Source organism: Aquila chrysaetos, chromosome 8 (assembly GCF_900496995.4).
Source record: "Aquila chrysaetos chrysaetos chromosome 8, bAquChr1.4, whole genome shotgun sequence".
In the NCBI taxonomy this organism is placed as follows: Eukaryota; Metazoa; Chordata; class Aves; order Accipitriformes; family Accipitridae; genus Aquila; species Aquila chrysaetos.
In genome coordinates this window covers 42,451,464-42,472,449 of record NC_044011.1, presented here as the reverse complement: position 1 = coordinate 42,472,449, position 20,986 = coordinate 42,451,464, and the positions used below count along the sequence as shown (strand labels likewise).

The following is a 20,986-nucleotide window of genomic DNA, read 5'->3' as shown; positions in this document are numbered from 1 at the left end:
TCACCGGCGGCTTCATAGGGGGTGATTACCGTGAGGGGCCCTGTGGGGAGCCCCGGAGGGTCAGGCGGGGGTGGGCCGAGCGCGCTCCGGGTGCAACGTGCCACACGCCAGGATGGATGGCGCTGGAAATTGCCAGTTGCCAAGCAAAGCCCCGCTCCCCAATCTCACTGCAGCTAGCAATCTGCAGCTTGTCCCGGTGATCCACTGCTCTTCTGCTCTTCCCATTTGTCTACCGGTTTGGGGATGTTTGAAATTAGGCAACAAACCTGTGGTGGCGAGCACAGGTGGCCACTTATCCTAGGCCGGCAGCTATCGCACACACACGCAGTAACCGTGTGCCCTGTGCACGGGGACCCTGTCGTGATAGGGATGCCCCGGACTCCTGTCGGTGCCACCGAGCGCCGCCCTGCTTCCCACAGAGCCCAGGCTGGGAGCACAAGGCCTTTCTGCGTCGGGACCTGTAGGGTCTGCCAGGGGGAAAAAGGGGCACGCGCTCTCCACAAGCATTACCCTTCCCTGGCATACCAAATGTGTTGGTCAAATGTCTTGCGCCAGGTGAGCAGGGATAGACAGGAGAGGTTGTTGTCCTGGTATCGTAGCTGTTCTGGATGCTTTAATCCCACCATTGACCACAGGGAAGGGGGCAGATCCCACTGCAGCGTGGGATCTGCTTGGCTTGCAGTTTTGAACCCTTTCCAACCTAGTGGAAGCTCTCGGCCGCTCACGTCCATTCCCAGAGGTCCCGCTAGGAGCACATGCTCCTGGTCCCATTTCTTTCTCCGAGGTAGCATCTAATCCGTGTGTCTGGTAGTTCTGGCAGTTACTGATGTGGACCCATCCCTGAGAAGCCATTTTAAACATCTACCCGCATCATGCAGCAATGTGGTTTTGAGCATTGGTTTGAGGCTTCTTGCTATGTCTTACATTTCATGGGAAAGAAGAGCAGCTGGTAAAAACTTTGGTTTCCTGTAACTGAAGATTTATGAGGTCCGTGCAGTCTGTACGCATTGGGGAGATTATCCTGTGGGTCAATAGTAATGCTTTGTGCCTAGTTTTTGTCAAGCACTGTCACGGTGCCAGGGGGCTGTTTCAGGTAAGGACTTTTCCCGGCAATCGGTCAGACCCGCCGCAAGGAGAACAGGCTAGCAAGGGACTCGCTGCTGGGGCGGCTTGGTGGGCAGTAACGTAGGTTCGGGTCCTTGCTGCTGAGAGGGTGGGTTGCGTGCGATGAAGAGCTGCGTCTGCCTCTGGATGGGCAGATGAAGGTGTGGATGGATGTCAAGAGGAGAGAGGCAAAGGCGCAGATGATTTCATACGTTATGGTGACAGACTTCCCCCTGGTATGGTTCTGGTAGCCCTCAGAGCTCTTCACCCTGATTTCTGCCATCTTCCTACCTGGGCAGAGCTGGGAAGGCGAGTGCTGTCTCACCTGAGCCGCCGGTGGGAGCGGGAAGCCAGAGGCCCCCGGGGTCCCTCTGGGCCCTCCTGCCACCTCTCCCACCCATGGCTCCCAGCAGGCGGGTTCAAGCCGTGGCGATGGAGTGGCTCTTTCCACCCAGGGTTGAGTTAGCTAGCTGCGTGCTCCCCCATAAAACACTCAGCACAGGTAGCGTGCCCGTGCGGCCCTAGTAACTCATCGGCACAGCGGAGATGACGCGCGGTTACGCAGGGATAGTGCGGGACCGCTGCCGGTGGTAGCGACCCTGATTTATCAGGGCAGGCCAAAATGCTGGAGTCCCAGACACGGGGATTTCCCCGGTGCTGCCGCAGGCTGCAAGAGGCACCTCTCGCGCGTCCCTTCCAGAGAGCGACTTGCCCCATCTCTGCCCAGGGCTCACGTGGCCGTACCGAGGGAAATCTTTGTAATGCGCAGCCTTTATTGGTGCTGGGCAGTGCTGTGTCCTGGGTGTTACGGAGCAGGGGTGGGAAGGGGCAGCTGGGATGTAAGGCAGAAGGAGAGCAGCGGGTTCGTGCCCAGGTGGCAGGGAAGGCCCGGGGCCAGCTTCGCCTGGGCTCCCAGCGGTCGGCGTCCAGTTGTCCTGCTGGCTGGAGGGACGTGCAGCTCCACCTCAGGCTCCACATTCGGCAGCAGATGTCAGCTCGTCTCAGCGCTGTGCTTCATGTGAACGTACGGTCTGTGCGTCTGAGGCGGTTCGCCGGCACCCAGCTCCGCTCACGCCGAGCATGGGGGATGTCACGGCCCGCGCTTGGATGGATGCGTGTTACGTGATTTGTCTGAGATCTTGCCTCGGGAGTCTAGGACGGTGCGAGGAAAATGAGAGTTTGGCTTACAGATGCCGGGTGACCCTTCCTCTCTCGCTTTCATCCCCTTCCTCACCGCTGTTGGCACGGTCTCCTTTTGCTGCCGTGTCTAGCTGGGCAAGGCAGCTCGAGCAGGGATCTGCCCTCCGTTCTGCCACAACGGGCTGAGGGGTCATGCCCTGCTCGGCCCCATGTCCTCCCTGCCGAGGGGGATGGGAAGGTGGGGGCTGACCGTGGGAGATGATGGGAGAGGTGATCTGCGCCTATTGCTTGGCCCTGCCTCGTCTCTGGAAGCCAAAGGTGTTTTTCTGGGCATAGTCGTGGCGCTCAGAAAAGGTCTAACCTGTTTTTTAGCCTCTTTCATCTCAGAGGCGCTGAGAGCAGACTAATGGCTTGTGTCTTCTCTGCCCTGTGAGCCGTTCTGGCATTTCTAACGTTGTCGGGAACTCTTCAAAGCAAATGGACGTGACCTAGCAGCGAAAGAATGGGAGCTTATAAATCCTGTGGACAGCCCCAAGGCAGTCTTGCTCCCCCTTATTTCGCTTGCTTTAATAGCAGAAACGTTGTCCACAGCTTTCCCCTAAGTGCTTTCTCCTAGAAACCTAGTTAGTGTATTTCAATTATCGAGTCAATACAATTATAAGCTCTCCTAATAAAGCTTTTAGCGGTCTTGACTCAGTGTAATGTCCCTCTGGAGGACTGGAGGTCACTGTGGGTAAGGGCAGAGTCAATAAGGGAGTTTTATTGTGCGGGAATCCCTATAGCCAGTTGCTGTCTGGAACGGATGTGACGGGCAGGTAAGGGAGACCCAAAAAGGCCGTGGAGGCATTTCCCAAAAGCACCACCCCGTCCGAGCATCCGTCCCGTTGCCAGCTAAACGACCTGCTCTGCCCCACCAAATCCCCCCAAAAATAAGGAATAGAGAGGGAGGATAGCATAAGAAATAGTAAGAAATGAGGAACTGGCTTTGTAGCAGTTTCTAAATAGAGGAAATCGATGTGTGGGGGGGTTGCTGACCTCCTCCCAGCCCCTATTTCGCACTCCTTGCAGGGCGCTCCGAGTGACAGGACCGTGAGAAGGGTCCGTGTCCCCCCCCCCCAGCCGTGGGACTCCCTCCCACCAGGTCACTGTGGTGGGTGTGAGGGAGAGCGAGGACCTCTCGGGTGAACCTAGTACTGGTAAATGCTCACAGATGAATAGCTCTTTCTTTGCGGAGGGAAATACACGTTTCCTTTGGCAAGGTATTTTTTGTTTCTTGAAAAAAGAACCCGTCTTCTGGTGTAATGGGGAGGGGGAACAGAGCAGAGTTTATTTTAAGGTCCATCTGGATTTCATCAGCGGCAAACACCATGAACTCCGAGAGCAAGGCGAGGAGCCCCCGGTCCCCCAGTTTTCCTCCCCCTCTCCCCCTCGCCTTTCCCTGGCGCAGCTCTAGAGTTTCCGGAGGGTTTAGGGGACCGCGGGGGCTGGAAGAGCTGTCCCCCACAGAGCCTTACCGCGAGAGCAGAGAGAGTTGTTTAAAGGACACATCGCATGTTGCTGGAGCCGAGTCAGGGAGTCAAACAGCCCGCCCCGCTGTCGGAGTCCGATCTCAGTCCCGACGCGGCGGAGCGCTCGGTGCGCAGGGATGCCGGGGAGGAGAGCCCGCCGCTGCTGCGGGAAGAAGGGCCGCATGTGCGGCTCGCTCCTGGAGCGAGCAAATCAAGGTGTGAGCTGAGCGGGCAGGTCTCTGAGCAGGGCTGGCAATTTGCCTTTGTTCTGGCTCACCTGGGAAGCGAGAGAGCTCGTCTCTCCTGGGAAAGCGGGCCCTTGCTGCAGGGCCATGGGACGCAGGGAGCTTTCAAAGAGCAGCTGGTCTCTGCAGGACCTGCCTTTGAACCAAAGGTCTCAGGGGACGGGACCTCCGAGCCCTCCTGCCCCCCTCGGGGCCACCACGCGTCACGTTTTTTGGGATCCGGCGTCTGCCGAGAGAGCGGAGGCCTGAGGGGGCGATCCCATCCGGTGTGGACGGGGAGCTCGGGGAGGCTGAGTTGCGTCTGCGCGTCACAGCGCCCATCCTTTGGGAAGTTCCGTGAGGCGCTGCTCTGAGCAGTCACTTAGACGTCGATCTGTGGGATCTTCTAGCTTTGACATGAACAATTGGCAGCCTTTTTGCCAGAGGAGCCAAATCTCTCAGCGGGGCATAAACCGAGCCCCGCAGGTCACTAATCCTTTCCTTTCCCCTCTCTGCACTCTCAAGCCAGGAATCCCTGGCTCGAAATCCCAAGCAGTAATCATTTCCTACGGCTCTCAGATCTTGCCGGTTGCAGAGCTCCAGCAAAGCCGCTCGCTATTGCTGCAAGGGCAAGCGGTCCCCCGAGACGGCCGAGGAGGGAAAGGAGACAGGCTGAACGGGCAGCGAATGCGGGCAGGGACGGAGGCACCGGCTAACTGGGGTGTCTGTCATTACCCAGCGCTGCTGGCCAGCAGCAGCCTGCTGCAGGATGATGCTTTGGGCTCAGCTGGACTCACTCAGGCTCGGGTTATCCCTCCCTCTCTATCCGTGTCTAAGAAGGACCGAAGCCTGGCAGCGGATGCAGGCAGGGGAAGCCATGCCCCGTGCCTTCGGGACGGGTCTCGTCGGCCGGACTCAGACCAGGGACGAGCAGGCAGGACTGTGTCTCAGGTTTAATAACCAGATTAGTGAAAAAGAGTAATCTGGATTATGGCGTGGCTGGCAGAGAGGGTAACGCAGAGATGCACGTACCAGTCCCGTGGCTCAGCTCCGCCGGGGCTCCGTGCGGGTGGCCGCACCTCTCTGCCCCGCTGCACGGTCTCGGCAGCGAGGGCGATCGCGTCACCGCAGCCGCTCGTCGCTTTGTCCTGTCTGTGTGTGCTCGCAGCCTGGCCAGTGAAAGACAGGCTGGGAAGAAAACCCACGTAAACTAGGGCACGGTACGGCACGGCCAGCAGCGCAAGCCTGGCACGGTCACGTCGCCCTGCGTATCGCGCTCGAGAAGCCGCGATACGTCCCTCCCGGTCCGTGTCCGGCACCTGCCCGGCAAGCGGAGCAGGCGAGAGCCGGGACAGAGGGATTTTGGAGCGGTGTCACCCTGATGGCAGGAGAGGGAGGTGTCGGCCCCCACGCGTGGCTGAGAGACCCCGGGCACTGTGACGGGTGTGGGTTGCCACCGGGCTCTCTGTAGGAACGTGTCCCGGATTATCTGCTCGAACGCCAAGCGAACGGGCTCGAGTCCAAACCCGGGGCCCAAATTTGCCTTGCGTAGCAAGAAGGCCTCAATGCGGGTCTCGGTAATGCTCGGTGGGAGGATGGAGGTTTTAATTAATCTGTTCGTAGCCCGAGGTAAAAGCGATACGCTTGAGATGGAGGCTGGGAAATGTGTTGTCTTTTCCCAGGGAGCCGTTTTCCAGGCAGATTGGCCTCTTTGTAGTTCCCAGAGTAAATCAGTCTCCCAAACCACCAGTCGCGGCTATCTTCAGAGGAAGGTAGTGCCGTGCAGGAAGGATAGCCCCAAGGTCGATCGGATTTGGAAGGGCAGCAGGCCTGCCAAATGGAGCAGAAGGTACTTCTGCAGGGTACGCAGCACATTCATTTGGGCACACGAGCTGTAGACTCCAATCTTGTCTCAGCCCACTTGCAAAGCGATGTCACACAGTAGGTGTCTGGAAGGATACCGTACCTGGAGAGGGACAGATCATCTGTCAAATCCGTAACTTGTTTTGTCGGCCGGGCTAGCTCCTCGCAGGGCTGGAGGCTTCCGAGTCACCGGGCGCGTGCAGTGCTGCATCTCAGCACCCCTTCCCCGCGTCGGAAACCAGCGAGGCTCTGTCCGTGTGGAAGCGGAGAGGGAGGCGTCCGGGCGCCCCGAGGACCGACAGGTTTCGCGAGAGCCGGGTCAGTGCCACGCCGGCGTGGGGAACGGCCACACCAGAGATGCTGGGGTTGGATTTTCCCCTACGTGTAGGTGAACGGAGGTGAGGCAGAGCTTCTCAGCCAGGCAGCATGGCTGCATGGGTTTTGAATGGATCCAAGGGTAACGGGTTTGATCGGTGCCTGGAAACAAAGGGAGATAGCCAGGGACCGCAAAGCATCGCTTGGTCTGCCGCTGGTGTCTCGAGTTCTCCCGGCCGGTGACGAGGGAACCTCCTCCTTTCCAGCAGCTTCTTGCGGCTCCCTGGCTGCCACACGCATCATTGTTTGGGGCTGCGCTTTGTGGGAGTATGGCTTCGAGTCGGGAAGGTAAATGTCTCCTCGGGTACATCTTCCCACCATAAGGGAACGGCGTCACGGGCGGCTCGCTCGGCGATCAAAGGACAACGATGGCTCCCAGTCTCACACTTATGGCAGAGACAGGATCTGCTCCCAGCTGTCCTTGGCTAAAGTTTAGTAACCGTACCTCGCTGACGAGCGTGTGTTTTGTAAGAGGCGTGGAGACTTCCTAGCGGGACGGGTGTCCCGGGGGCAGGAGCCCGTCCCCAGTGGGACCGGGCACGTATAATGCAGCAGTCACGCCCCTCTCCTGTGTCTGCAGCCCCTTTCACATAACAGTAAATCGACTGCAGCATTTACAGAATCCACATAGTATCCGTGTTTCATGCGAGCGTGGATGATTTTAAGTATAATCGGTTTCCTATGTGTAGACTGATGTCCGTGTCCCTCCAGGCCCTGGTCACGCTGGCCCTTTTAAAAAATGGAGCCCTCAAAGAGCGTCTTCCTCCACTGGGAGTCAGCAGAGTCTTGTTCATGGGCCTTATATATATATATATACACACACACACACACACACACACACATATATAAAGTGTATATAAATTATATATAAAGTGTGTGTGTATATATATATTTTTACATGTGTGTGTGAGTATCTTTATATGCATATATAAACATATATAGTTATATATACATTTAGATGTGCATATAAATATATATCTATCTATAGAAATACATTTTCTATAAATATTTATTATCAATCTACAAACCCATATGTTTATATATAAAAGTGTGTATGTATACACACACATATATATAAAATTTACAGATTAATATCTACATGTCTGTGTCAGGGTGTGGGTGCGTAAATATTTCCTTCAATGAAGAAAAGCCACGCAGCGTAGGGCACGTGTGCATGGGTATGTTTCTCTCCAGATACCTCAGCCAGGCAGAAGGTGTGATCATCAGGCCGCAGGGGCTCCACAGAGCCCCAACGAGGGTTGCCGGACCGCGGTCCGCCATGGGTGGCATCAGGCAGTTGTCAGTGTCCCCTCGGAAATGGGACCGGTCAGGGCCTGGAATATGTTATTAAAGGCTGGCAGCATGCCACCTCGCGCGCCCAAACTGGGAGCTGACCCCGGAGGGCCGCCAGGCTCGGGGCGCAGCACGGTGATGCGGGACCGGGCGCCATGGCCGGCATCTCTACCACAGGCTTTGGTAAAGGATAGAGGTGGTTTTGCCCCCACCCCCAGGCAGGCACAGTGTCACAAAAGCAGGCCGGCACGGGAAGGGACGGGGGGCAGCAGAGCCTCCGAGACACGTCCCATCGTGCTTTCTCCCGGTGAGCATCTCGCGTGCTCTGGGCCACGCCGAGCTGTTACGTGAAGGGTCAGGTATGGACATCCTGGTGCGATGGTAAACAGCAGCATTCGTGTGAAAAACTGCGTGAGCAGACGCCAGGTCGGGGTTATGGCTTTCAGGCTTCCCCGGAGCGGCACGCTTCCTACGGGACAGGTAGCTGGTGGTCCCGCAGCCGCCTCTCCCCTCCAGGAGGTTGCAGTTGTGTAATAAGGAGAAGTAGCTGTCTAATGCAATCTGACCTCCACGGCTGAGCCGGACAGGTCATTACCGCGTTTCGTGCCGACCTTTTGCCTGAGCAGTCCCTTTGCATCGCTCAGGGCTCCACCAACCGGTTCCGCAGTGCCACATGTCTCCCCATCTCTGCGTGTAACTTGTCTTCTTGTGCTGCATCCAGCTGTTCGTCTCTCCTTCTCAGCACACCGGCCGGCTCGCCGCTCAGGTGATCAGGTCTCCTAACCCCGACCAGCCACAGCGGGCACACCGTTCTTTCGGGGCCCAGTGCAAAGCCGGATCTCGGGCAAAGCCCGCGGCGCCGAGAGGTCCTGCAGGCAGGCAACGGACGCGGTGCTCCGGGGACCGGTGCTTAGCCAGGCTCACCTGGTGGCATGCGATGGTGCCGAGGTCTTCTTCAGCCACGCGGAAAGGGGTGGGAGACGTGGCTAGTTCAGGATATCTCCTGACCCTTCAGCTTGGGGACCAGGCAAAGCACCGGCCAGGACAGGCATTCGGCAGAGCGGGAGAGTCCCTCGTGCTGGCCATCAGCCTGGGCACTCCGGCCGCCGCTCTGGGGTTCAGAGGTCTCGGTCCACCTCCGCCTTGTCCGCAGCCAACCGCAAAAACCACACGTGGCAGGAGAGGCCTCCCAAGACAGAGGTCGGCATGTCCGGCACCCTGGCCACGCCACCGGCCCGTCAAACGCCGTCCCCTTTGGTGGGGCTCAACTAAGTCACGTCCATAAGTGGGCAGCCAGGGTCTTGTCGTTTGCTGGAGCACCAGGGTTTAGAGGAGAATGAAGGGAGCCACAGGGGAGGGGAGCAAGAATCTGGGGCGAGGGGACATGACAGAGTCCGAAGCGACGGGCGCACGCTTGAAACAACCTCAGAGGCGCTGGGGTTGATGTCACCCGATCGCAGGGCTGCGTGGCCGGGAGCCTCCGGGGGCGAGGGGGACGAAGGCTGTCTCAGCCTGTGTGGCAGGGATCGGGCAAGCTGGGTGGGGGGCAACGCGAAGGCTGCAGCGGGGCGGTCCTGTCAGGCTCTGTAGCCTGCTGTGCGTCTCACGGAATTGTCCTCAGCGTGCCTCCGCGCCTCGTGCCGCCTCCAACGGCTCTGGGCTGCCCCGCGCGTGTCCTCCAGCAGAGCTGGTGCAGCAAAGCCGCACCTGCCACTGGGCCCCGTGCTTCTGGGGCAATGAGGAGGAAGAGGAGAATGAGGAGGAGGAGGAAGAGGAGGAGGATGGCCATCCACGCAGGTGCAGCTCTTGCCGCCGGCGTGCCGCGAGCAACACCTCCATCTTGTGGTAACAGTGGCGTCAGGGTCCCAGATATAGAACTGTGTCTCTCCACGGTACACTGCCCCACTGCCACAGGGGAGGACACGTCCCATGCCGGTGGCCTCGGTATGGCACGGCACGGCACGTGTGTGACTGGCAGGTCCTGATCTCCCTGTTATTCTCCGGGGTTTCGGTGGGTCGGGGCGAGGCATTGCTGAGGCAGGGCTCGGCGTGAGCCAAGTGGAGGTAGCCCTCACTCCCTGGGGCTAGGGAAAGCGGCGTGCCCGTGGCAGGATAGCGGGACGTGCCGCCAGGTCTCGGGCTGGGCTTTTGACCTGGTCCTTTTGCCGCTTTGCTCAGGGTCCCCTTGGGTGACACGCCTGGCCCTGCTTTTGCACATGCACGTAAATTCCTCTCTGTCGTGTGTGTATTGCTGGGTGTAGGGCAGGAGTCCTCACGAGGTTTAAACTTCATTTCTATGCATGGCTTTTGGGACTTCATCTCTATGTCCAGGACCTCCTTTGCCTTGCTTCAACGCGTCGTGCGGGTGAACCCCCACGTGGCCTCTCGCCTGAAAGAGCACACGTGGCTCCTGGCAGTAGGCAGAGGGCTCACGTTGACTGGAGGCTGATGGTTTATTTCCTCTGTCCTGTTGCTGATTTTCAGGGGTGTGCAGTTGAAGCCATCCAGCTTACAGAGGGTTTTGCCTTTGTCACGGTCAAAGGCAAGAGCTTGCAGTAAGCGCCAATGCATGAGGCGTCCCTGGAGGGCTGGGCAGCACGCGGGTCACGGGCATGGACAAGAGCGGGCAGGAGCCCAGGTCCAGCGAGGTGTCGTCACGTGCACAGTGCCAAGCATGGGGGGCCCAGTCCTGCGTGCATTTTGTGTTTTGCGATGTCCCATCTAGCACCGCCCATGCGCCGCAGAGGGAGCGCAACCTGCTCTCGGGGTACCCTGGCACCGCGGGCAGCCAGAGAGCCGTCTGCTTTTTCCTCTGTGACAGCTCGTGGGCTCGTCCCTGTTGCATTCAACTGAGGGATGTTTGCAGCGGTTCCCTGCTGGGAGTATGTGGCCTGTAGACCGTGTGTGCCCTGAGCTGTTAGCACCGAGCAGTCGTGCCTTACCACGGGCAGTTGCAGGGAAGCACCGTGAAATGTAAAAACAACGGAGACCACTCCTGGTTGTAAAGGTGACGGGCAAAGCAATACCTTTGGTACAGAGGCGCTGCCTTCCCGGCTAAGGGTCGGGATCAGGAGCGCATGCCAGGCAGTAGACAGGCTGTACAACGAGAAGCGCTCTGGGGAGTTGATGAAAGAAGAAGAGGACCACAAAAATTAAGGTGCCCCAGGCATGTTTATGTCCACGTGCAGCAGCAGTACGGAGCCGCTGCGAGGAGCCGAGAACATCCGCCAGCGCGTTCGGTGCGCGAGCGTCGGTGCGGACTGGCCGAGGAGCCGGCGAGGCGGAGGGAAGTGCCGGTCGCGCAGCGCGTACAGGCGGGAGCGCGACGCACAGTAAAAACAAGGGAATTTGTCGTGGCTGGACGGAGCCATTGGGGTGACCCTGCCGGACGCCCCCCCGTGGCACACGGCCAGTCCCCCTAGATTTCCCGCGGGTGTTTTCGTGAGGGCCCAGGTGCAGACAGGTCGCCCGCGGGAGGGACGTTGGTGAGAGGCGGTGGGGGCTGGGGGCCCCCCCGTGTGTCTCGCCTGTCGGCCCGTGGAGCCAGGCAGGGTGAGGAGTCGGCCAGGCTCACGCCGCCCACAAGCTCCGACACGGCCGGGTTTGGCTGTTGGCCACCTCTCGCTCCCCACGTGTCTTCCTAGGGACCGTCTGCCCCGAGCTGGACATGTGCCCAAACGCCCTGGCTGTTACCCCCAAGGGTTTTGCACACATGGGGTTTGAGCATCGGCGAGGCCATCGCCATGCACTAGGCTCAGCAAAGGAGGAGAGGTGGGGCCATGAGAAGGCCTGCGGCTCTTCCTGAGGGACTCGTGTTGTTAGGGAATCGGGCCCCTGCTTAGCACGGCGGTTTGCACCGCTCAGCGATGTTGTTGCCGTGTTTGATCTGGGCCTCACCTTGACCCTCAGCAGTTCTCTGGGTTCCAAGTTCATTGGCAAACTCAGGTCAGGGTCCCTGCGTGCGTGGGAGAGAATGAGTTGTCGTGGGGAGGCAAAAGCTGAGCATGGCCTGAGCTGGGGAACCTGCCAGCAGAACGGGACCCTCAGGGTGGTCAGCACGGGGGATCCCGCCGGCATCCCCTCGCGGGACTGGTGTCTGTCGAGATCATCGGGTGCCACGCAGCGTGGCAGCGCGGCCTCAAGCCCTACCCTGCCCAGGGGACGGTGGAGACAGGGCGGGCAGCAGAGGTGCTTTGGAGGAGGGTACCGATCTGCACGATCCGGGGAGTGGAGAAAAAGATGGGAATCAGCTGGGACACATAGTACCCTGATGACCAGCTCTGTCGGTGTTCTGAGCAGCAAAATGTTGCGCTCTAAGGGGTTTTGTGTCGCTATAAACCCAGAGGGGGCTCACCAGGTGCGGGAGCCTGGCTGTGCCCTACCCGGGAAACCCCGTCCTCACAGCTTCGCGTGGGTCTGGATATATTTACAGGGGCCAAGGAGGGAAGAGGGGGGCGAGGGCCAAGGCCACCACCGCCACAGAGAAACGGCAGTGGGGTGGTGAGTCCCCGGGGCGCTGCCGGCGCCGTGCACCACCAGGGTCACGTCCCTTTTCTGCCGTGACGGATGCGGCACGGCAGGTGAGCGCAGGGTGGCCGGCGAGGCCCGCGGTGTCATCGGGCAGTCGGGTTTGGCCGTTTGCACGGCAGGCAGGCTGGCGCAAGGTGGAAATTGTGCTAGTCCAAAACCCGCGTGTGTCCCTTAAAGGTGCCCGGCAGGAGCAGGGTAGGTGGTGGCAAGGGTGCGGTTTGTCAGGAAGGGTACCGCTGTCGGCATCCCGCCTCGGGCTGGGAAGCTGAGAGCTGGGTGCCGTCACCACGCAGGGATGCAGTCAGGTGTAAGGAGGACCGGGCGAGCGGAGGCAGCTCTGTCCGCTCCACCCGTGAACGGCGGCGCCGAGCGCGTTACCTGCAGCGTGCCGTGCAGTTCCCGGTGGCATGGCGGGAGGCCGGGGAGCCCTGCGTCCCCCACGCGCTTCTCACCCAGCTGGGTCGAGCCCTCGCGGCCGGCCCACAGGAGGAGGAGTCGTGGGGGCTGGCTGCCGGTGACGTTTTCCCCGTCCCCTTTGTCATTTTGGCAAGAGGGGAGGGGGCGACGTGCATATTTGCTCCTGGAACGGCGCGGGGTCAGCCTGTTGTGGGTGTCGTAGGGGAGAAACGGGGTGCCCCAGCAGGCTTCGTACGGCATCAGGAGCGATGGTGAAGGGACCAAACGGCAGCCAAGTTGGCGAGCGAGATTTATTGAACGCGGATCAGACCCAAAGGCGGGGCGACCAGGTTTCAGCAGAAAGCACGCCGGGCGTTAAGGGGGAAAGCCAGCCACGAACCCTCAAGCGAGGAGAAGCCTCGCCCCTTGTCTCTGGGTGCCTGTTTGTCCTCTTCCCTGCCTCAATGTTCTCAGGGAGCTCGAGGGACCCACGGGACTCAGAGCCCATTTTTGTCCTACAGGCATGCTGTCGCTAGGACGTGTCCCATCAGCGCACTGCGGGATGTCCCCAGAAGAGAGGAAGGAGGTGAGCGTGTCGAGCGCCAAGGAGTCCCGCTCCATCTCAAGGCCGAGCCCTTGCCGTGCCGAGGAGCCGTCGCCGAGGACCCGCGCCGCCTCTGAAAGGTAGGCGCTTGCGTCTTTTTTTCACGTAATACAGCTCAGAAAAAGATGCGGTGGCGTCAGCCTCTCGACTCGACTCAACTCGTCCTGACGGACTCCACGACGGCGACGGCGAATCGGCAACAGCGGCGTGCAGCGCAGACGGACGGAGACCCTGCCACAAGCCACGTTCTTCTTGTATTTGTGCCATGTTATTGTTCTTTTTGTAAAGCAGCAGCACAGTACTAAAGCAGGGCAGGGACCTTAGCAGAGATCCAAAGGCAGCCAGGAGCGGGGCAGGTCTGTGGCATAGAGCGAGGCTGGCCACTGCTGTTTCGGGAGCAGGGGCGGGCCGGAGCGCTCGCCAAGAATCGCCCCGCACCGGTCACGCCATCGGGGGACGGGGGCTCTTTGTCCGTGGGAAAGTCATCTCGAGAGGCCGGGGAGGAATGGGACGAGATCCAGCTGGGGAATCCCATCCCACAGAGGGGCCGGGCCGTTGGGGAACCCTACTCGGTCTTGGCAGCCGGGGGGCCGTCGGATGCCCCCGGGCCTTTCTCTCGGAGCTTGCGCAAGTAGTCGTGGGGGCCTTTGCCCTCGAAGGCCGTGGGGCTCTTGTAGGAGCCGCCGATCTTGTCCCAGAGGGTGAAATACTGCCCATAGTTGTAGTCAAAGTACAAGTGGTGGTCGGTGTGGTGGGCCGAGCCGTTGATGATGTGCCGCAGGAGGCGGGGGACGCGGTAGTCGCCGTCGTGAATGGAGATGGTCCAGACGTTGACGAAGATGTAGAGGCCCAAGTAGGTGACTTTGTGCAGGGGAAAGAGGAAGGGGTAGACGTGGTAGGGCAGGCTCTGCATGAAGCCGTCGACAGGGTGGAAGGCATGGCTGGCGAAGGGCGTCGCGATCTTCCAGAGGTGGTGGGGCTTGTGGAATCGCTGCGGGGAGAGGGCACTACGTCGGTCCCCGAGGCAGGGGCAGGCACGGGGACCGTGCGGGCACCCCCCTTTTAGGGGTCCCCTGGCTGGGGACGGACCCGCTGCCCGGGAGCCGACGGCCATCGCCGCCCAAAGGGCGGGAGAGGGACACGTGCCCTGACAGGCTCTTGGCTCCCGTTGCATCGTGAACCAAGGTGAGGCAAGGCCTCGTTCGGCCGGGCGGAGCCTGCCATTCTCCCTGGGGCACGCCTGGCCCGGGAGGAGCGGCTCGGCCATGGCCCCGGCACGGGGCGAGGGCTCTCAGCCAGAGCCTGCCGTCCCGTCTCGTACCTTATAGAGCAGTTTGTGGTGGAGAGCGCGGTGTATCCAGTAGATGCCCATGTCGGTGAAGAAGAGGAAGGACAGCATGCTGAGGAAGACGCCTGACCAGCCTGGGGGAACAGGGACGTTAGAGGCGGTGCCAGCGGAGCCGGGGGCCGTGAAGGCACAACCTCTCTCACGGCGGGGCGCACGCACGAGTCGAGTCGGGGTCGGTCCCGTTGAGGAGAAGCAACGAGAGGGTCGGACAGCCTCCCGTGAGTCGGGAAAAGCGAGCGGGGCTCCGAGTTGTCGGGAGCCGCTCCCAGGGAAGGGAAGGCCTTCTTTCCGGGGGGGGGAGCCTGCGTCAAGCAGGCTGTTGCGCCCCATCCCCGAGCTGTTGGGGATGGGCACCTCCTCAAGTGGGTCAGAAGAGAACTTTGGATTACAACTAACAGATGGGACTGGCTCGAGGCGGGAGGTACCTGGATGGATTTTTTGGGGCTCATACAAGGTGTGCCATCATTAGGAGAAATGGGGGGGCCAAAGGAGGTGACACGGGTGTCAGGGAGAGGGTGCCGGCCGGTTGAAGGGGTGTGGGGGAGCAGCTCACCGTATGGGGAGTCCTCAATGTTGTCGTAGAGCTTGCTGTAGCCCCGCACCTCGGCGAAGAACAGGGCGACGGTGGGCACACTGATCCAGGGGAGGGAGCGCAGCGCGTAGGTGATCTCCCGACGCACCTGGTTCTGCGGGGAGGGGGGGCGGTGGAAGAGAAGTGTCAGCGGGAGAGGGACTACTGGGAGCCGGGCAGAGACCCGAGAGCCCCAACGCCCCGGCCCTTCGTGAGACAGGGAGGGCCGGCGCCGAGGCACCAGTCAGACTTCGGCACAGGCGCTTTGCCGCGTTGTCTGCGCTGCAGCGTGCCGCCCGTCTGGGGAGAGAGGTGCTCGGGGCAGGGCGGGCGCCGCGTCTAGCGTGTTGTGCAAGCGGTACTTGTTTCTGGTCAGGGATGACCAAAGGGCCCCTGGCGGCAGCACGGGAGGGCCGACAGGGGCTGTCTCTGCCACCGGTCAGGCAGCCATCGACTTGCAAAAATGGGGTGCCGAGATGGGGGTTGGTCTGTGAGCGTTGGCGGCCAGCCGCAGCGAGAGAGCTCGTACCGCTGTCCCCCGGGGAGTGACACGTGCTGGGGAACACAGGGCGTGAGGTGGGCACGGTCGGTTTGGACGCGTACAGGGATGGTGTGCTTTTGGAGCAGCTGGGGACCCCCGGGCTGCTGCCGTGTCTGGAGCGAGGTGGTTTGTGGTGGTCGAGGGTGGAGAGAGGGATGTGACGGGTGTATTTGTAGGGCTGGGTGTTTAAGCGGGCGGTCTGGCATCTCTGCCGGGCCCTGACATCAGTGGGTCAGTGGCGGGCTCTGAGCTGGTCTCAGTGTCCTCATGTCTTCCAGGGGTTTCCAGGGGCTCGGTTTGGTGGTCTGGGGTGGGGGGTGATGTGTGTGTGTTTCATGAGTGGCGTGCAGGGCAGGGGGTGGTACGTGGGAGAAAAGTATCCCTTCAGGCGCGAGAGTGGATAGCAAACGGGCAGCGGGGACAGCACGGCGTCGGCACGTGTCATTTGGAGCGGCCTCCAACCAGAGGATGGTGAGAGGGACGCCGGTGGCACGCGGCAGGGCCCGGGCGAGGTGGGGTACCGGTGGGGTGGGGTGGGGTGCACCCACCTCTAGGAACTGGGGATGTTTCTGGAGTTCATGGTCAAAGATGAAGTAGTAGCTGAGGGTGCCGAAGAGCAGGTAGAGGGCGAGTGCCCCCAGGTTGGTGATGACAAAGAGGCTGAGGAGCTGGCGGCAGGGCTCGCCTTCGGGCCAGCCGGTGGGGTACACGTAGGGCGTGAGGAGGTGCCGGTCGGCGGCGTCCAGGACCAGATCCATGGCGGCTCCTGCGGGAAAAATAGCGCGTCGGTGCGACCGGTTGTGGAAAGGGCGCAGGGGGATGTCGGCACACGGTGCTGGGCGGGGGGGGAGAGGCGGTCAGCGTGTTTTGGAGGCACAGGCGAGACGGCAAGTCGTCGCCACGCCGCCGCTGGGGGGGGGGGGGGGGGGGGCTGCCCGGTGCAGGGGCGGCCGAAACGGGGCGTCCCGCGGGTCCGGGCCGCTGGCGACACTACCGGCGCCGCGCTCGGGGAGCGCAGCCGGGGCCGAGCCGCGGTGTGTGTCCCGTCCCCCCTCCCCCGGTATCCCGGTACCTGTGCCTGCGGGTCCCGGCGCGGCGGTAGGCGGGGAGGGGCGGCGCTGCCCGGTAGCGCCACGTGACGTCACCGCCCGAGCGGCTCGCGCCACCGCCGCCGGTGACGTCGCGGCGGGGCGGGGCGGGGCGCTGGGGACGGGCCCGGCCGGGGCGGGGCCCCGCGTCCTCCCGGCGGGTGGCGGCGGGCGCGCTCCCGCGGCGCGCCGGGCACGTCGGTAGCGGAGGTCCGGGGGACCGGTGCCCGGCAGCCGCAGGGGAGCGGCGGGGCGGGGGGGATGTCGCGGCGGTGCTGGAGGCCGAGCGGCCCCCGCGGGCGGAGGACGGGCGCGGAGGGAGCGGGCTGGAGCCCCGTCGGGTGTCGGTCGGGCAAGCCGGTTGGAGGGAGCGGGTGTGCCGGCGGCGTCGCCTGCCGTCTTACTTGGGCGAGCGACTTAACGAGGCTGGCCGGGTGCGGGCATTGCAGGTGCCCTGCTCGGTGGGGTCTTGGGTGACTTGGCAGCCGAGGTCCCGGCAGCCGGGCCAGCGAAGAGTTCTCGGCACCTCCTCCGTCGATGCGGCTCTGTCTGTGCAGAGCGAGGGGCCCGGCCGTATGGAGCGTGCCGGCCCTGGCCCCGTAGCCCCTCGCAGGTGAGCTTTGGGGCTCGCGATGAGCCCCAAATGCCGGTTGGGCATGGGCCACGGTGGAGCAGATACCCACTTGCAGCCCGGACCCCACGCCGGAGCAGGCGGGTGCCCAAAGGAGGCTGTGACCCCGTGGGAACCCCGCGCTGGAGCAGGCTTCTCGCAGGACCTGCGGATCTGTGGAGAGAGGAGCCCACGGAGCAGGTTTTCTGGCAGGACTTGTGACCCCGTGGGGGACCCACGCTGGAGCAGTGTGCTCCTGAAGGACTGCACGCCGTGGAAAGGACCCATGCTGGAGCAGTTCGTGAAGAACTGCAGCCCGTGGGAAGGACCCATGTTGGAGAAGTTCGTGGAGGGCTGTCTCACATGGGAGGGACCCCACGCTGGAGCAGGGGAAGAGTGTGATGAGTCCTGCCCCCGAGGAGGATGAAGTGGCAGGAATAACGTGTGATGAACTGACCATAAACCCCATTCCCTGTCACCCTGCACCGCTGGGGGGGTTAGGTAGAGAATCCAGGAGGGAAGTTGTGCCTGGGAAGAAGGGAGGGGTGGAGGGAAGGTGTTCTGAGATTCGGTTTTATTTCTCATTACCCTACTCTGGTTGATTGGTAATAAATTGAGTTCATTTTCCCCAAGTTGAGTCTGTTTTGCCCATGACGGTAATTGGTGAGTGATCGCTCCTGTCCTTATCTCGAACCACAAGCCCTTTGTTATATTTTTCTCTCCCATGTCCAGCTGAGGAGGGGGGGAGTGATAGAGCGGCTTTGGTGGGCACCTGGCAACCAGCCAGGGTCAACCCACCACAGGGTGGCACACTGCATGGGGGCTGTCCTGCAGAGAAGCGCTTGGGGAAGCAACAGGGCAGGAGGCGGCGAGGTGTGCTCGCCCACCGCCTGGGAAGCCGACAGTTTCCCGGCCCCTGTCGGGGGAAGTATGGCTAGGGGGTTGATGGAGGCGGTCCCCCTACTTGGGCCTATCAGATTGAAACCTGCCTGGAGCCCTGTGCGCCATCCCAGGGAGACTGGTGTGAGAAAGACCCGCGCAAGGGCGAGCGGGGCAGGAGGAAGGCCGTGGCAAGGCTTGTGGGGCTGGCATGCTTCTCCTATGCAGAGAGGCTGGTTGTGTCGTGTTCGGATGAGAGATGGCTCCCTGGAGATTGTGGCGTGGCCTGTCTGTCTTTTTTAAGGGGGCTCATGGGAGAAATGGGGGGGATACTTGTGATTGCTGCACCTTATAGTAGGACAAGAGCCTGCGGCTGTAAAAAGTAGAGTGCGTAGGAGCAGGTACGACACGCAAACCGGCTGTTGTGAGCGGCGTGACGTGTTTCACTAGTAAGAGAGAAGTAGCAATACGTTTGTTAGTGTAAAATAGGGATTTAACCCAGGTTGTTAATAAACGTGACAGCGGTTTAATAAGATTGGATGCCAAGGTACGCTTGATATTACTGCATAGAGGACAGGGTCAGGCAAAACTGTCTGGGAGCCCCTCCCGTTGAGTCCCGAGGTTCAGAATGGATCCCCTTGCGTTCTAAACTCCTCCTCAGAGAGACATCTAGGTGTGACTGGATCTGCTCATAGTCCCAGACTCGGTCAAGGTTTACATCTAAAGGATGATATATGTGCAATCAATCCTTCTTACCAATTTGCTAAGATTTCTAAGATTAGCATGCTATGAATTACATGCTGGGAAGCTGTTGCAGCAAGGCATTTCTGAACCTTGAGGAGTAACTTTGAGAGGTGTCCCTACTCAAGGGGACGTCCTGGCATGGAGCCCGCTGCTGTGCAGGAGAGTTCAAGGGGCCCTGGGCTTTAAGCTGTTTATGGAGTAAGATAATTGACTTGTGGTCCTATTTGCATACCGCCTACCAGTGTTAGCTTCTTCCAAATTTGGCTTCGGTCGGACCGTGACCGGCACCATGGTTAGCTGGGTGTGTTGTTCAAATTAGCCCTTGGCTATCGGATCGTTAGCCATCTCCCCTGAATCCACTTCAAGGTAGATGCAGCCATCGCAACCAGATGCATCGCACCAGATGCTGGTGGTTATTGCTTCAGCGGGGTGATGGGAAATGCAGGTCAGGTTGGGGGGGAGAGGTACGGGGAGTGCACTGCCATACTGGCAGCTGGTCCCTGACGGCATTTCCCGGGGCATGACTGGTGTCTTGCTTGCTCAATATGGAAGTCCAGAGTCTGTAAGAAAGTGCGTGAGTAAGAACACTGGTACACCGGTAACCCTAGCATTGCAGAACACTAGACTGCAGTAAAACTAAACACCTGTAACCCTAGCGCTGCAGAACCCTAGAGTGCAGTAAATCTAAAGCCCGTAAACCAAGCATTGCAGAACCCTAGAGTGCAGTAACCCAAGAGTGCAGTAACCCTAAACACCTGTAACCCGACCACTGCAGAACACTAGAGTACAGAAACCCTAAACGCCCGAAACACAACCATTGCAGAACCCTTGAGTGCAGAAAGCCTAAACACCAGTAACTATACCATTAAAGAACCCTAGAGTGCAGTAACCCTAAACACCGGTAACCCTTGCATTGCAGAACAATAGAGTGCAGTAACCCTAAAAACCAGTACCTCTAGCATTGCAGAACCCTAGACTGCAGAAACTCTAAACACCCGTAATCTTAGCATTACAGAACCCTAGAGTGCAGTAACCCGAAATGACCGTACCCCTAGGATTGCAGAACCCTAGAGTGAACTAACCCTAGCTGCCCATAACATGAGCATTGCAGAACCCTAGAGTGCAGTAACCCTAAATGCCTGTGTGTACAGAAGGGTTAAAAGATGGAATTTTGGTCCGTGGATGAACACTGAGTAAGAAATAGATAACTAAAAAACGTAGTCAGCACAGGGATCAGATAGTTTATTGTCTATTGTTTGAAATGCTGACCATAGGGATAAGAAAGTAGAGCAAGGTTGGGGGAGGTAGTATGTGCAATAATGGAGGAATACAAGGCACCACACATAATTTTGCTTACATTGCAAAAGCCCTGCTATTGGTTAGAGCATAGTGGACGTGACTGATGGATTATAGTAATTTGCCGCGTGCACAGAGCCCATGAACCAATAGAAGGGATGACTATGGCACGTGCAGCGTGCAGCGTGCCTGGCTAGCAGGCGCATGTGCCATAGGCTTCCTATGTTGCAATCGAGGCGTGTTTCGGCACTCATTGGCCGCGGGTGTCGACACCCGTTCCTCCACAAATGTATAAAATACCAGAGTTGCTTTTTCCCTTATAGTCAGAGTGTGTGTGTTTACCTTCTCGGGAATCCTCGAAACCACCCTAAAACAGCTTGTAACCCTAGCATTGCAGAACCCTAGAGTGCAGTAACCCTAGCCACACAAAACCCTAGAGCATGGCAATCCTACTGCAAGACAACCCTAGTGTGGAGGAACCCTAATTACAGTTACACATGGGGGGGGGGCTGAGCCCCGCCCACTGGGCAGGGATAGGGGTGGGGTGCCCATTGTGGGCGGGGTTAGGGTTTAGGGCTAGAGTTTAGGGTTAGGGTGTGGGTTAGGGCGTGGGTTAGGGTGTTAGGGATTGGGTTAAGGTTCGGGCCATTAGGCTTAGGGTGTGAATTAGGGTTAGGGTGCGGGTTAGGGTTAGGGCGCGGGTTAGGGTTAGGGTTAGGGTGCAGTAAGTTAGTGAGTGAGAAACAAAATCAGTAAGCTTGGGGGCGACACTGGGGCAGGAGGAGCCTCATAGCCCGTCAAAGGTGGTCAGGAGGTCCAGAGGCATTCCTGGTGACCGAGCAGGGTGCCAGGTGACCCCCGGCTGTACAGAA

At 60.0% G+C, this 20,986-nt stretch overlaps 1 protein-coding gene and 1 long non-coding RNA gene across 2 annotated transcripts; one reads left to right on the top strand and one right to left on the bottom strand.

The window, feature by feature from the left end:
• The first annotated feature begins 59 nt into the window (after positions 1-59).
• LOC121233488 lies at positions 60-17,330 on the top strand. The gene is made up of 4 exons (XR_005933020.1): positions 60-70; positions 6,086-6,096; positions 7,927-7,933; positions 16,918-17,330. It is a non-coding gene; the product is annotated as an uncharacterized LOC121233488 (long non-coding RNA).
• Positions 12,727-16,700, bottom strand: SC5D (sterol-C5-desaturase). Its single transcript, XM_030023145.1, has 5 exons — positions 16,570-16,700; positions 16,046-16,263; positions 14,939-15,071; positions 14,359-14,459; positions 12,727-14,028 (listed from the first exon to the last, which is right to left on the bottom strand). Exons 2-5 carry the CDS (start codon positions 16,253-16,255, stop codon positions 13,603-13,605), a joined length of 870 nt encoding a protein of 289 aa, XP_029879005.1. The 5' UTR covers positions 16,256-16,263; positions 16,570-16,700; the 3' UTR covers positions 12,727-13,602.
• Positions 17,331-20,986: the final 3,656 nt, after the last annotated feature.